The sequence below is a fragment of the Odontomachus brunneus genome, unplaced genomic scaffold, assembly GCF_010583005.1.
Source record: "Odontomachus brunneus isolate Ranch 3 - 2012 unplaced genomic scaffold, Obru_v1 Obru_scaffold_004, whole genome shotgun sequence".
In the NCBI taxonomy this organism is placed as follows: domain Eukaryota; kingdom Metazoa; phylum Arthropoda; class Insecta; order Hymenoptera; family Formicidae; genus Odontomachus; species Odontomachus brunneus.
Window position 1 is genome coordinate 2,003,126 of NW_022639454.1, and position 15,534 is coordinate 2,018,659.

The 15,534-nt window shown below is 44.9% G+C and overlaps 1 protein-coding gene and 1 long non-coding RNA gene across 5 annotated transcripts in view; one reads left to right on the forward strand and one right to left on the reverse strand.

The window, feature by feature from the left end:
- The window catches only part of LOC116845066 (transcription factor AP-2-epsilon), a 188,424-nt gene that overhangs the window by 127,337 nt on the left and 45,553 nt on the right, over nt 1–15,534 (forward strand). For 3 of the 4 annotated variants that reach the window (XM_032817367.1, XM_032817341.1, XM_032817359.1), the window contains 2 exons: nt 6,945–7,163; nt 7,995–8,046. In XM_032817367.1, the coding sequence (XP_032673258.1) occupies nt 6,945–7,163; nt 7,995–8,046 (271 nt within the window). The remainder of the gene's footprint in view (nt 1–6,944; nt 7,164–7,994; nt 8,047–15,534) is intronic. The other variant, XM_032817351.1, reaches the window with a different exon arrangement.
- Nucleotides 1–15,534, reverse strand: part of LOC116845181 — a 90,928-nt gene that overhangs the window by 27,979 nt on the left and 47,415 nt on the right. The window lies entirely within an intron of this gene.

Here is a 15,534-nt window from a genome sequence, read left to right on the forward strand (position 1 = left end):
ATATATATATATATATATATATATATATATATATATATATATATATATATATATGTACCGCGGCGATGCAAGAATGCAAGCGCGCGTATTAACGCTTGTCTGTCTCGTCTGGTCTCGATACACGCCGTCATTTATCAGCGTATCGACGTTACCGCGCCAGATATGTGTGTGCACATATATACACATACATACACGTGACTTTATTTTAGCGGAAAGCGTTTAACGAGAGAAAGGCGATCACATTTCATCTCATTAGTCGACACGGCGCGCGCTCTGCTCACCTATCAATGCTTACACACATATCCGACCGGCGGACTCGTCAATAATCCCAGAAAGCGGTCTCTCGGCAGACACGTTAATTAGCGTCGTGCCTTTTTTTTTACGTTGCCGTGAAAGCGTTCCGAGGCGCGCGGCGACGGTGGCGTTACGCGACAAAACGTATAATTTTCGACTTCCTAATCACGATATGAATTCGGACAGTCATGACCTTAATGCTCTTTCTCTCTCCGTCGCGTCTGCCGGACAATTTCCCGCCGCGAGAAGTAGCGCCGCCATCGAACGTGTCTAGCTCATTAGGCATATTTGCTAATCCGAACGCGCCGCGTTTCACGAAGCGATAGATTGATGAATCGATCGCCTCGATCTCACGGAGCGCGCGAGAATGCCTCGCCTCGTTTATATGGACGACGGTTTAGCCCTTCGGGAAAGAAGAGAGAGAGAGAGAGAGAGAGAGAGAGAGAGAGAGAGAGAGAGAAAAGTGGGCGCGGAATCGCCGAATGACCGTGGCATAATTAGGACACGAGCGGGCATCGGATTTGAAAGCAGAATGCGCGGAACGAGCATAAACACGTCAGCGGCGTGACGCGAGAAATGTCGATCGTCCCTCATCGGGAGAATTCAGTACCGTTCGCGTGCTCTTTTTCCTTGCTGATGTGCGTACACACGCACGCATATACACGCACGCACGGATATATGTCGCACGTCGCGATCTAAACGACGGAGGATCGCAACAACGGCAGCAGGAGCAACGGGCGGGAACAATCTAACGAAGAAATCGGAGAAACTCGGGCGATTTCTTCTGCGAAGGCGCGCGGCAAGGATGCAGAACAATAATGGGCGAGGGCTCGTGTAATATAACCGTATTTGCGACGCGAGCGCGACTCGCAGTCTGGATAAAATCCCCAGTTTTTCCGCCGCCGGCCGTGATTAAGATTCCAAGCATATATCTGCCTTGTTCGCGCTTTCTCAGAAGACTCGCGCGGCTTGGTCTCGCTATCGTTCGGCCGCTTATCGTTTCCCGTATCGCGAATGTGCCCGTTCCTCCGTCGCGTATGTGCCCGCGTGAGAAAATTAATTTTTGCGCCATCGTCCGCCCGACGTTTCCCCGCCTCTCCATCATTATTCCGCGCACGTGACGGAGATGTCTCGATGTAATGTCGCGATACTCCGCACAGAAACTTCTCAAGATTTTCCCGGATACGACACATCCTCTGATTGAGAGTGCCCAATTTTCCTGGAAACTGGTCGTTCTGCTATGATATCATATGTGAATCCTATTTTTCTCCCACACACAACATAGATTTTATGTCCAAAATCAAGGCAGAAAAATACAGGATGTTGTACATAAAATTGGTTTTGCGGTTGGATCCAGTTTTATGCGCGCCACTCGTTACTACACTGCAAATCCGAGTGTGTTATTTTTAAACAACCGCAAAACCGAGTGTATAATTGGCTGAATCTATTTTTATATGTTTCTTACCGTTTCAAATTGCGTCATTTGACACGCTCAAACGTATAAAATTTTAATTTATACATTATAAACGTGTTAAATGATGTGATTTAAAACCGCAAGAGAAAAGTATGAAAAGAGTTTCAACCAATTACACGTTTATGCGTTTAAGAATAACACACTCGAATTTGCAGTGTATGGAGGCTTTTTCAGTCAATAACATCAGTATACTTTTATGATATTAAACTATCCTATCATTTGTGTGCCAATTATTGTATTCAACAGAATGAAAAATCGAAAAATAAATTATTTTTAGAACACATTTTAGAAGTAAATTATTTTGTCATTTTGCGGAGTCAGACAGGATCCCGGTTAGATCCCAAGAAGTTTTCTAGGCGTACGATTTCCGAAGGATTCTCGCGTATCCGTGCAAGCAACTCGAAGCATGATCGCTTGTGTTCATTCCAGAGAGTAACGCGAGTAATCACGAGCGCGAGGGTCTCATTAAAGCCTCTCGTTGTCGGCGGCTTGTTCGTCTTTATCGATGACATAAGAGGACTTTTATAGCGAGAGGGAATTCCTGGCGGCATCCTTGCGCGTATTCGCGGTCCCGCGACCATCTCTCTCTCTCTCTCTGTCCCTCTTCTCGCTTATAATACTGTTAAACGAATGGCACGCACAGAAGAATGTAAGCAGTAAGGTAGATAGATAATTGATCAATCATAATCGATTGTTCTAAGACCGTAAGAAAAATCGTCGACTGATGATGTGGTTGGTCAATTTGCTTACTGCTCAAGTTTTACTGCTTACTCCGCATAGAAATTTCTTATTGTTCTCCCAAATGTAGATTAGATTCAAAGTGTCTAAAATATTTTATCCCAAAATAGATCATCCCACTACGATATCAATTATATTCTTGTCCTAAACATGGGTTCTCTGTCTGGAATTGGGACAGAAACTCGAGTTTTTTTTTTTAGTGTTTTTTGCATCAAATTGCAATGCTATTGCAATTTTTTCATAATGATTTTCTTCACAAACACTTTGAATATTTACTTTTTACAAGTATATATACATACTTGTAACAAGTGAGTACTCAAAGTGTTTCATATATTTTGTTTAAATTTTGTAAACGAAAAAAAATCTTTAGGAAAACATTGAGCAACGCGACTAAATGGGAAGTCGGGCTGGGTGCCAATGAAATCTTCAAGCATTTCTATGCGGAACGTTTTCTCTGCGTGTCGCGCCCTTTGCGTCGCTGCGGCGTGAAAAAAAGTTGCGACCACTCACGGAGTAAATGGAGCCGACGAAGAATTCGCCGGGCGATCGCGGTTGGCGGAATAGAAAGGACTTGGATCGAATCGAAGTCATCCTCGTTTACCGGGCTCGCTAAGTAATAATTGAACCGGCCGGGCGAAGGTGCCGCCGGTCGTACTCGTTTTACCGTTTAGTCGAGCACATTACACGAGACGCGCTTTCGTTCGTGATCGTGAGTGACGACAGCACGCTACTCACTCGTATTGCGACTTTTTGGCCAGTCATCGTCGTTCGATCTCTCGCCTCTCAAGATTGACGGGAGTAATGCGAGTTGCGCTACACGCTTTCGGGCGCGTACGCGCGCGGAATGGCAATTCCGTTAACCGAAAGGGTAGAGTCCCGTCCGTCAATGTCGTTGCGACAACAAACCGGCATACGCAATATTGAGATCGCGGTTTTAATCTCGCGTTTATTATAGACCGCCCGACATCGGACCGCGCGCAATTTTGCGCGAATGTCGCGCGAACATTCCGCGCTCTCTGTTAGTCTTTCTTTCTCTCTCTCTCTCTCTCTCTCTTGCGCGCGCGGCATGAAAACTCGGATTTTTCTCTCAGCGTGCGCGTTGCGTCCCGACAAAACTGAATCACGAAAGGAGCATCGCGTAGCCACTAGGAAAGTATCGTATTGCGCATCGTTCTGTAATAAATATGAGCAAGAATGTACTCTCTAAATTTCTTGGAGTGAAATTTTATTCGCGAGAAATAGAGTGACCATCGAGTCACCCGAATTCGAGGGATTTCTCACTCATAGGGCCGTATTAATAGTCGTTACTTGAAACTTCTTTCAAATGAGATACTCAGACCTGAGTTCAGAGTTAAATGAAAGTTTTTTTCAGTTGAATCGCGATTGTAGATATAATGTATCATATAATTAAGCTGAAAAACTTGGATCTAATAATGAGTGAAAATCTGAGTATCTCATATGAAACAATTTTCAAGTAACGACTATTAATACAAGTTATATAGAGTGAATTCTCTGGAATCGTCTAGTGAGTGGTTGTGTTCAGCAGAAAAAGCTGCTCTGCAACTGTTGTAAAATTTATGAATCTGTATGCTCTCTATCTTGGTTGAATTTAAAAGCATACACCAATCAGATTCACGAATTTTGCAACACTAAGTTGCAAAGTAGGAATATTTTCTGCTGAATGCAGCCGATATTTTCATTTGAAATCGAAGAAATAAATCTGACTGTCACAGGGACATATTAGGTGGTAAACTTAGTTCCTGCGGCTCACAGTTAGATGACGTTAGTTGTAGGTGTAATTTATTTTGACATCTGAAACTGGCTGCATTTTAGAGGTTAGACATTTGTCAATAAAATTCAGTGCGAAGAGATTCATTTAAGCGAGCAGTGCTATTTTTTCTTTTGATTAAATATGGAACGTGATAAGTTGTTTTTTCGACATGTGCTGCTTCATTACTTTGACTTGAAAAAAACTGCAGCTGCAGCTCATAAATTGCTTTTCGAAGCTTATGGCAATTATGCTCCATCGGAAAGAACATGCCAAGTATGGTTTCAGCGATTTAAGAGTGGTGATTTTGATGTCAATGATAAAGAACGCTCAGGCCAACCGAAAAAGTTTGAAGACACCGATTTGCAGGCATTATTGGACGAAAACTCTACTCAAACGCTCCAAGAATTGTCTGCAGCATTAAATGTTACTCCGATGGCTGTTTCCAAACGTCTACATGCAATGGGAAAAATTCAAAAGGAGGGAAAATGGGTACCACACGAATTAACCGCAAATGCCATTGCGAATCGCTTAAACATCTCTATTTCTCTGCTCGCCAGGCAGAAAAAGAAGAGTTTTTTGTGGCGCATAGTGACTGGCGATGAAAAATGGATATACTTCGATAATCCTAAACGAAGAAAATCATGGGTAGACCCTGGCCAACCATCGACATCCACACCAAAGAGAAATATTCATGGCCACAAAGCAATGCTTTGCATTTGGTGGGATATGCACGGCGTCGTTTATTATGAGCTACTCAGACCGAACGAAAGTATCACGGGGGATCGATATCAATCACAATTAAACCGTCTGAATGAAGCATTGTTGGAAAAAAGGCCAGCAGTAGCCAGCAATCGACGTAAAGTCATGCTTTTGCACGACAACGCTCGACCACACGTTGCCAAAGCCGTCAAAGAAACACTGATGCAGCTCGAGTGGGAAGTTCTCCCGCACCCAGCGTATTCACCAGACTTAGCTCCTTCGGACTATTACTTGTTCCGGTCGATGCAGCACGGCTTGGTGGATACACACTTCAGAAATTACGAGGATGTGCGAAAATGGATCGACGAATGGATTGCATCAAAAGACCAATCGTTCTATCGTCGCGGAATCTACGCGTTGCCCGAAAGATGGGAAAAATGTATAGCTAGCGAGGGAAAACACTTCGATTAATGTATTTTTTGCTTTTGACGTCGAAATAAATGAGTTTTTTAAACAAAAAACCGCAGGAACTAAGTTTACCACCTAATATTTACTCTAATCGACTGAAACATTCGCTGATATGGAGTCGCAGTCCACTTTAAGTTTGACTAAAACATTCACTTTTGCGGTGAAAGAGTATCTTCACTATCGTTTCCCGGGAAGATACTGCCACCTTTCATCTGTTTTAAGTGAGTGACTCCACTTCAAGAAATTTAGAAAATAAATATTCAGTAGATCTGTAATGTATACGTACACATACATAAACACAGACACACACATACACAGACATCGGTGCCCAACGGCTAAATTGCGAATGATGCTTCTTCGCTAATGACAGCGTGCGGTTGTGGCTCACCGTGTTCCTCTCATTATCATCCTAAATGCAGTACAAAATCTTCTACCTCCCATCCCCTCTCTCTCTTCCTCTCCTCCTCTGACAGGATAGCGAGGATTCCTGACCGTCACGGATCCGTTATACCGGTAATCGAGGCAATTTTTCTCCCGTGGACAGCAACCTTTTACTTCGTTACCGACCTCCGGCCTTTACCTATTTACCACCTATCACCGCGCGGTATAGCTTCCCGCGATACTAAATTAACGTGTGCTACGGGTATCGAATTAGATGTAGGATAAGGAGATACGTGCGCGCAACGACCGGACGCGAGATTTTCAGCGAAACCGCCGTGTGCACAGGAACATCGTCGTTTACGCGAGTGCAGGCACCTCGTGCACCTCGTCCGCCGTGTGCGCGCGAAAGGTCAAGTAATATTAGAGGGATTGCGACGTGAAAGTTCAATAAATTTAACGCAAATGTATATAAGCGCGCGACCGCGATAACGGTGGCGACCGAGTGGAAAGGGTGGCATTTGAACCTCGGGAAAGACAGCAGTTCCCGTTCGCGAATGCGGATACGTCAAAGACTCGTCCAAGACGAGAGAGGACATCTGAATCCTTCGAGTCCCGAATTGATTTCATTCGCAAACAAACGTTGTTCTCTGCTCGTTGTTGTTCTTAGTGTAGAGACGGATTTTTTTTTAATTTCAACCATTCAACCATTTTAAGAAACAATTCTTTGTTATACAACTACTTTGTAGTTGGCTACTGGAGGTAAGCTGGCAAAATCGATTATTTATACCGTTCCTTAATAGATTTCAGAATCAAGCAAGCAAAGATCTCAAAGTCATCTTTGACATATTTAAAAATGCTTGTTTAATTCTGTGACTTGTGAGAAAGTAGCAGAAATAATCGGCTTCGCCAACTTCGCCCAGCTCTAATTTCCCGGCCAGATTTTGGTGCTTTTGGAATCTTTTGTTTGTGCAAAATAACGTCGCAAAACGTAGGCTGGCTTAATTAGCACGTGAGAGGTAGAATTGCAAACTTTTTACAAGGCGCCTCTGCCGAGATGTCATGCCGGGGACTCCGGGAAACGCGATATCACGCTGATTAGGACGTCGCTTCTGATTTCAGACGAACATGCACGCGTCGTTCCCATACGACGGCGGACGTAGCAGCGGCGGGGGTGGTGGCGGCGGAGGCGGCGGCGGCGGTGGAGGTGGTGGAGGTGGAAGGGGCGTCGAGTATGGCGCCGTACGTCGTCCTGACGCCCTCCTACCGCCTCCGGGCCTCGACCAAACCGACCTCGTTCTGCACAGCAGCCTCGTTGACGACCCCCAGGTGAGCGACGATGTACGTAATCGCAACATATTTTCTCTATTATCATTCCATGGCGTGTTTTTCGACCGCGATAATGACGATGACGACGACGACGACGACGGCGACGCCGACGACGACGACGACGGCGACGCCGATGACGACGACGAAGATGACGACGACTCTCTCTCGGTCGAGAGAGAACCGCGAGACGTTTGAAGACGTTATACTCTTTGAAAGTCCATCTCGAGAGATCAATTAAGGATTCAAAATGATTTTCCACGGCGGAACCGCGCGAGGATTTTCACGGGGAGAGCAACGCGCACGTTCTCGCCGATTTTCATTCTTTTTTTTTCTCTCTTTCTGTCTCTTTTGTTGCGGAAACAGTCGCGTTAAACGCGAAGTTTCAACGGCGCATCCGTTTGAACAGAATGTCAGGCGCTCGTTACAACGCGGCCCGGGTATGTTGTGAAGCACGCCCGCGCTTTGCCGCGGTCAAAAAGATTTTCCCTTCTCTCGCAGGCGTATGCGAAAAGTATTCGTTTAATGTAAAACAGCGTTGCGGCGCGGGGGATATCGTGTATCAGCCAACTCCGCGGCAAAACAAGCGCGCAGAATACGTGCCATCGCGTGTCCGCTGCTGAATTCTTCATCGCGGAGATCTGCTCAACGTATTACTGTGTGTCAAAAACGCGCGTCAAATTTCGCTGAAAAATAAAGAAATGCGCCAAAAGAATCAAGGCGCTTGAATTTCCCCTGAGAAAAAGTTCTCTCAAAAGGAAAGAAAGATGTGAAAAAGAACAGTTTATCCAGTTACACGCGAAGCTCATTATTAGACATTCATATGAGTTGTTCTCCATTTTTCAGAACACAAACGTGGACGATGGAGGGTTCATGAACGACCTGCCGCTGTTAAAAAGTGAGTAACTGTGCTACGTAATGTATCTTGTCTGTCTGTTTCTATCAATCACTTCGCACGGAGGGAACATTATAGTTTCTTCTTCGTGCAAATTTCTTTCCATCTATGTTTCTAATAGAACAGGAATAGGCTGTCAGCAAGAGGCCTGTTCTTTTTAACTGAACTGCCTGAACTGATGCAGACGAATGTAATATGTTAGAGTGAAACAAAGTATATTTGTTACATTCTAACTTATTGCGCCAGTTGAAATAGTTCAGATGAAGAGAACAGACCTAGAGTCTGCCTCGTCAGGGAATTTCGCCAGAAACACGGCAAATTTCTTAACAGCACATTTCAGTTGTCAAAACGCAAATAGCACATACGAAATCCAAAGATAACCAATTACCGCGGAACGTCAGTCTACTCCTCACGGTTACGAAATTCCACGTTGATTTTTGCTACAAGACTCTCTCCGCGTATCGATAAAGAGTTCGCCAAAATTGCAAGTTCCGTGCGATCGGCAGACTCAGCTGTCTGCCTCCACGTGTTATTAGAAACGGCTCTTAGGACGTTAATCGAAAGGCACGGCAGAGAAGAGAGTCAGTCAGTGAGATGTACCTCACGATAACGGTGCCGCATACTTCTCGCGGACAGAGACCGGCGTACCTCACGGATTTCGGAGCCGCTAATGGCGCGTAACACGAAGAGCCGCTGTGTCGCGATACACAATGTCCCGGGCGCGGGTCGGAGAGATCGTTTGGTCCGGAATTTATTCCGCGGCGGAATTTACGCGCTGCAGGGGCGTAAAACGCGAAAGCGCGACGCCGATAAATACGGGCGCGCCGGCTCGAAATAGCGGGGGCAGCGGTATAATCCCGATATAAAGCGGCCGTGCGCTGCGCAACCGGAAATATAAAATACCCGTCCCGGCTCTCTCCTCTCTCTCTCTCTCTCTCTTTCCTGCGCGCGCGCTCTTGTCGCCCTTAATTAGAATTTATCTCTCTTTTTCTGCACGGTGCATCAAGAGCAACGGAGCGCGGGGACTCTTAACCTTACGCGAAAATAAGTTTAAGGCTGCGGATGCGCTTTCGCGCGTAAAGGTGACGCACCAGTGCGCTTCCATTATGCGAGCGTCGCTCCTTTCGCGATATCAATGCTACGCGATAGCGATCGCTGAGACCTACATACGGTTCTCTCTGTCCCTCCCTCTCTCTCTCTCTCTCTCTCTCTTTATCGGAGCGCATCGCGCTGAATTATCCGCTACTTAGCGCACGATCGAATTCAACCCTCGGCTTTCTTTTTGGGGGAAGAGGCTAGCTTCTCCGTATAATGGGATTATGCGTCGCGCGGGATAACGCAAAGCTCGTGGACGCGGGATCGTTCAGCGTGATGTAAATGTACGTTGGCGAAACCCGTGCTGGTCGGGCTATGTTATCTCGCGAGAACAGGTGATTCGGATATACAGCATTCGGTTGTATACGATCACGCGAGTAATGAAACGCATCTTGCTCGCGAAATTTCGCGCGCAGATGCGCAGTTGCGCAAAAGCCCGTCGAGGCTCGGCGGGTCCCGCTGAGAAAGAGGATGTGTTTGCGGATCGCGATATACTGAGGCAGATTAATAAGGAAACTTGCGACACGTCCATATTCCGCGGGCGAATACGCCTCTCGTCGGCGTGTCAATGCGAGATTGAATCGCGGCCAGCCGTCTTGCGAAAGTATCACGTTCAGCTAGACCAATCGTGTCCAATCAGCGGATCAACGGAGAGGTCTCTCTCTCTCTCTCTCCCTCTCTCTCTTTTGCGAGGTTTGTCGTAGAGCTTACACCTGTGCGGAGAGAAGGAGGTGGGTCCGAAAATGACTCTCGCTTTATGAATTAAATATGAAATCATGCCGCGTGATTCACGGCGAATAATATGGCAGTAATTTTCGTATCATTTGAGCCGACAGAATGTCAAAGGCGCCGCGCTTTCTCTCGACGACGCTAAGCCAGAAACCGTAAACGCGAACGATGCAATTTATTTCAATGCGCCCTTAATAAATAAGTCGCGAGGCGACGTCAATTTGCGGGAATGATGATCCTCCTCCTCCTTTCGTCGCTACTGTGAGTTCTCTGCACAAACGGAGACGTTCTACGTTCGGCTGGACAATAGAACCTCGACAAAGCTCCGTAATCATTACGTATTCACGTAAACGTTAAATCTAACAACTCGTGGGAGCGAGTCTGGTTACACCTGGCGTCACATTAGCTTGCAGCTAGCTTTAACATTGTAACCAGAGTTACTTACACGAGTTCCAACCTCACGCACGGGGGAGACAAGTTGGCCACGTGTTTGGTCAAGGTAGAAAATCGCAGGAATTTTTAGGAAACGAGTGTCAAGACATGTATGATGCTTGTTGCATGCTCGGTCGTAAAATGGTTTGCATACTGAGAAGAAAAACATTTGAAGATTCATTCGTGCGATGTGAAGTTACTCACAGAAATAAGCTTTATATCTCGTAAATAAATTCCCAAGTATTTCCTCTCTGTGTACATTTTTTATCGAATCAAGTTGCAAGGTCTCAAATTGTCACAATTGCAAGTCACTGCTAACGTGCATTCAACATACACTGCCGCGTTATCTTACTTGTGACACATGAAAATTACCTCAAAATAATGTTCTTACTTTGAAATTCTTAAAAAAAGTTACTTTAAAATTTTTTAGCAAAAAGATACTTAAAAAAGAATAAAAAAGTCGGCCCATTTTACCCATCGTCCTTTATTATGTCACATTTGCACGATCACTGCGGCTCCTGTCATAATCGATTACGCATGTACATCAGCATGCACATCAGAGGCGGGTCTTAATCACGACAACTTGAAACGCTGCAACTTTGTTGCTGATAAAAAGTGGGCTGCAAACCGTCTTGCGACCGAGGATACGTCGATACGGTGATTTAGCGAATGTCGTTCGCGGGGAACGTTGCAGGAAAGGACTTCTGGAGGCCCACGTACGGCCCACAAACGTATTACGCGACAACCCTCGGCTCCAACGCGGTAATTCTCCTCACCTCTCCGGATCGTCGCGTCGCACAATGGCCGAAAAACCTACCTAACTCTCGCATAGGCGACTCGTCAGAGAAAGAACACAACGTGCGTACGTGTGCGTCGCCGAGAGAAGGTGTGAACGAAAAAAAAGAGAAGAAAAGAAAGAGCGACAGGAAGAACGAGGCGCGCGCGCGCGCACACAGTTCGTGCCCGGCGGCGGATCGGATTTCGTTCATTGTCATTGTAATTTCTTGACGGGGTGTAGTTTTTGGGGCGTTCCTCACCACAGGGGTATTACCTACAGATGGCTGTTTGTTCGAATGTCACCGAGGGTTATTATATGCCTCGTTACTCGCTCTGTGACAGCTTATTTGGCCAGTCTTTCTATCTCGCTGTCTTCTCGCCTCTCTCTCTCTCTCTCTCTCTCTCTCTCTCTCTCTCTCTCTCTCTTTTCCTCTTTCTATGATGTTGCTTCTCTCGGCCTCGCGCTCTCCGGCTCTTTTCTCCGTCTAGTTTCATTTCCCGAGATATAAGCGAAATTTTCAATCTTACTTCGCGATAAAAAATGCAGGCCGCTATTGAAATTTTTAATTTTCTCTCGCAATGAAATGGAGAGTGCTGTCGAAATTTTCCCCATTTTCGTCGCGGCAAAATACAGGGTATTATTGAAATTTGTCATTCTGTTTTGCAATAAAACACAGGGTGACTTGAAACTTTGTTTAAGAAGAAATATCAAAAATAATTGGTATGAAAAAATGCTTGTTCTGAACTCTTTCGTCGACCACAATGCCTCTAAGTGCGACTTGCAAACTGACTGACTGACTTGCAAGCACATTTAGAAGCGCTTTTATTGATTAAAAAGATTTCAGAATAAGTCTCTTAGTCGACCTGGATCCACTCCCGTACGATTTTACGTTGCGTGTCGTTAAGACGTACGATCAGGCAGAGATTAGGTAGAGATCAGACAGAGAGAAAGAGAGAGAGAGTGATTAAGCAGAGATTAGGCGGCCACCACGTTCGGATGACAGCTCTAATAACTTTGAAGGACATTAATCTTCGTCGTTGTCCACGTGACTGTCTCGATCGAGACAGATCTCCGAATCCTCCGTTCGATCGGATCCACGGGGGGGAGGGGGGGGAGTTTTCCCGCGTGGGGCGGGGCACTTTTCCGCGGAAACGAAAGGACAAGACGCAAAACCCGCACGCAACTTGCTTCTCTCATGTATGCCGATTGGTGACAGTAACTACGGCGATATATATCGACGTTGCAGCAAAGCGCGTTCCGCTTCTCGGAAGCCGGTTATACAATTATCGCGGCTTACCTTGGCTCCGTCACTCGACGACGTGCTCCAGTTTAACTTCGCTACGAAGTATCGAGGACGAACGAACGGATTTCACCGGCGACACTCCGGCACTCCGATGAAATTTCGATCGTAGACGCGCGCGTCCAATTCGGCCGAATTTTTCGACCCGCCGATTACGGCGCGCGCGGAAATTTAATAATCAACAATCACCTTTGCCAAAGAGATCCTCCAAAAAGCGCGGTCCATCGTACCTTTTATTTCTGGTGAAAAGTCGTGCGGTGCAGACAGACAATTTGCAATAACAAATAACCGATCGATAACAATCGCGTGTGCGTCTGCCGCGGCATCTGTATTTTATTTCGGTTTCAGTTCGACCGATCAAAACAAGTATGTTTGCTCGCGATAACTTTGCGAACGACCGTACTGAATTGTATGTACGCGCGCGCGCGTGCAACTGCAAACTGCGGCCGGGAACAATTGAAAACTGATATTCGTTTCCCCGGTCAGTGAAAGTCACCGAGCGAAATCGCGCGTGTAATTGTGAAAATAGAAAAACCCGCAGAGTCTGAAGATCTAAAGCGAAACAGAGAAAAAAGTTTGTTCCATCCGCGATATTAAAAAAAAAAAAAATAAGAGTTGCACACCGTCGCCGTGCGTCCGTTGTTTTATTCGAAGGAACATGTGTTCTACGACGCGAACAAGCGCGAATTAATGTATCGTCCACGATGTAATCCCGCCGTCGCCGGTACCAATCTTCGAGATACGAGCGGCATTAGACACGATTAATCATTCGAACGAGGCCAACCGAGGACGCGCTTGCGCGACGCTAATGGTTCTTTTTCATTCACATGTTCGATATCTGCTCGGCCGCTTCTCGCGGTGTGTGATGGACGAAGTCTAGTCATCGCATTCTTCATTCCCGCATGCTATTCTCGGATCCGCCGATTCCGCGCTCCTGCAACGAGCGCGAATGACACGCATTGTCCTGGAGGACCGAGATCTCGAGACACGAGAAAAGTGGGGCAATTTCCCGCAAAATTTATAACACCAAAAGCTGTGCCAGATAATGTAAGAGAGATATAGATATAGATTCAGATGACTGAAAGAGAAAGAGATGTAGCGCTTTAATGAAATAATAATTTTCATCTCTTCAGCGATAATTTAATCCTCTACTGTCCACTGTGACTCTGAAGTCACAATCCAGTTTCATTATTGTTTATTTTCAATATGAATATCGTTTTTGCCTTGACTGATGTGACGTGAAAGTCACAATATAGCTACCTTTTTTAATATGTGGGCAGCGATATTAATTGCCCAACGTGATCTTGGAATCACAAATCTATTTTGGGAAAATAAAAAATTAGGAAAGTAAAGTGTTTCACTTATATGTGTTATATGTGTTCAGTGCTTTAATTTTAAACATTATGTACATGAAAAATTTTTTAAGTATGAGGAATTAATTTGTAAAGGGCAAAGGTGACTGCACGATTCTCCCGAGGGTTTTTTTAATAAATAAGGCAAAGAGAGAGAGACCAGACAATTATTGCATTGAGAAAAGAATGTTTGTTATACAGGGTATCCCGTATCATCTTCACAATCTCTCGTAAGGACGCAGAGCAGATTAAGATGAACACAAAAGTCCCATACCGTTTTGCGATATTCTCAATAGTAACCGAGAAATTAATTAAAGAAGATTGGTAAATGATTACGCGCGATATAGTAGATGAACTGCAGTGGCACCGTCTGCCGTTGTATACTTATATATTAAGTCAAATTGAATAAAAAAGTCCTCTACCATTTTGCAAATAACCACATAGACTTTTAGATATTAATTAAAGAAAATTGTTACATGATTATGTACCACAATGCACAAATTTTCTTTTATTAATATCTAAAAATCTATGTGGTTATTTGCAAAATGGTAGAGGACTTTTTTGTTCAATTTGACTTATAAGACAGACGGTGCCACTGCAGCTCATCTACCATATCGCGCGTGATCATTCACCAATCTTCTTTAATTAATTTCTCGATTATTATTGAAAATATCGCAAAACGGTATGAGACTTTTGTGCTCATCTCAATTCGCTCTACGTCCTCACGAGAGATTGTGAAGGTGATACGGGACACCCTGTATATTTGTAACATATAATCACATAAAGAAATAATTACTGTAAATTATAGTCAAGAAATTTTTATTAAATTCTACCACAATATGTGTTAGCGACAACAACCTTATATACATGTAACTATCTCTATGCTAAAACAAAAAAATATGATTGGAGCAAAAACATAACTATAATTTAGATCAATTATTTTTTTTCTCTCATGGCATACTCCTTAGTCATTGCAATTAGAAAAACCTGATTTTTCATCCTCGCAGCATCGCAGTTAAGCTTCTTGCAGACACTCTCTACGATTCCAAAAGAAATCTTCCCACTGTGAACTGATGCGACTAGTCGCAAGGAAAACCAGGTTTTTCTCGAGTGCCAATGACTAAAGGAAAAATGCCAATAATTGTGCGCTCTGCCCTAGATTTCTCCTCTCTTTATAGCTATCTTCTTTGAATAATTTTGGAAAATAGAATTCTAAAAATTTTTCTTGAAACACTAAAAAATATATCTAATTTATGTTTGCTATATAATTTTTCTATTTTTTGTCTTTTTCTTTTGGGAGGAGGGACAATATACGTTCTCCGCTCGGAAGACACATCCCGCTTTCTTTACCCTCCCCGTTTCACCCTTCACGGAAATACGTTTTCGATGAAGTGCAGGCTCTCTCTCTCTCTCTCTCTCTCTCTCTCTCTCTCTCTCTCGCGACAATCGGGGGTTCGATCTGAGTCGGGACCGACTCTGAGAGAAGTCGTCGCTGAGAGAAAACAAGTCGATCGAAGCCCTCCGTGCTCGTCGAAGGTGCGAGGAGCGGCTTTTTATATTGTTCGCGGCAGACGGGACCGTTCTATGAGTCGACGAGCGCACGGAGGGCGGCTACCATCTTCGTATGAAGGCAGCTAACCTCCTAAAATCAACCCCTAATGAAATTAACGATCACCACGCTGGCGTTCGTAGTCGCCTCGGGGCCCAGGTGGATTCTCCCGCCTGGAGCGGAGTGAGAAAGAGAAACAGAAACAGAGAGAGAGAGAGAGAGAGAGAGAGAGAGAGAGAGAGAGAGAGAGAGAGAG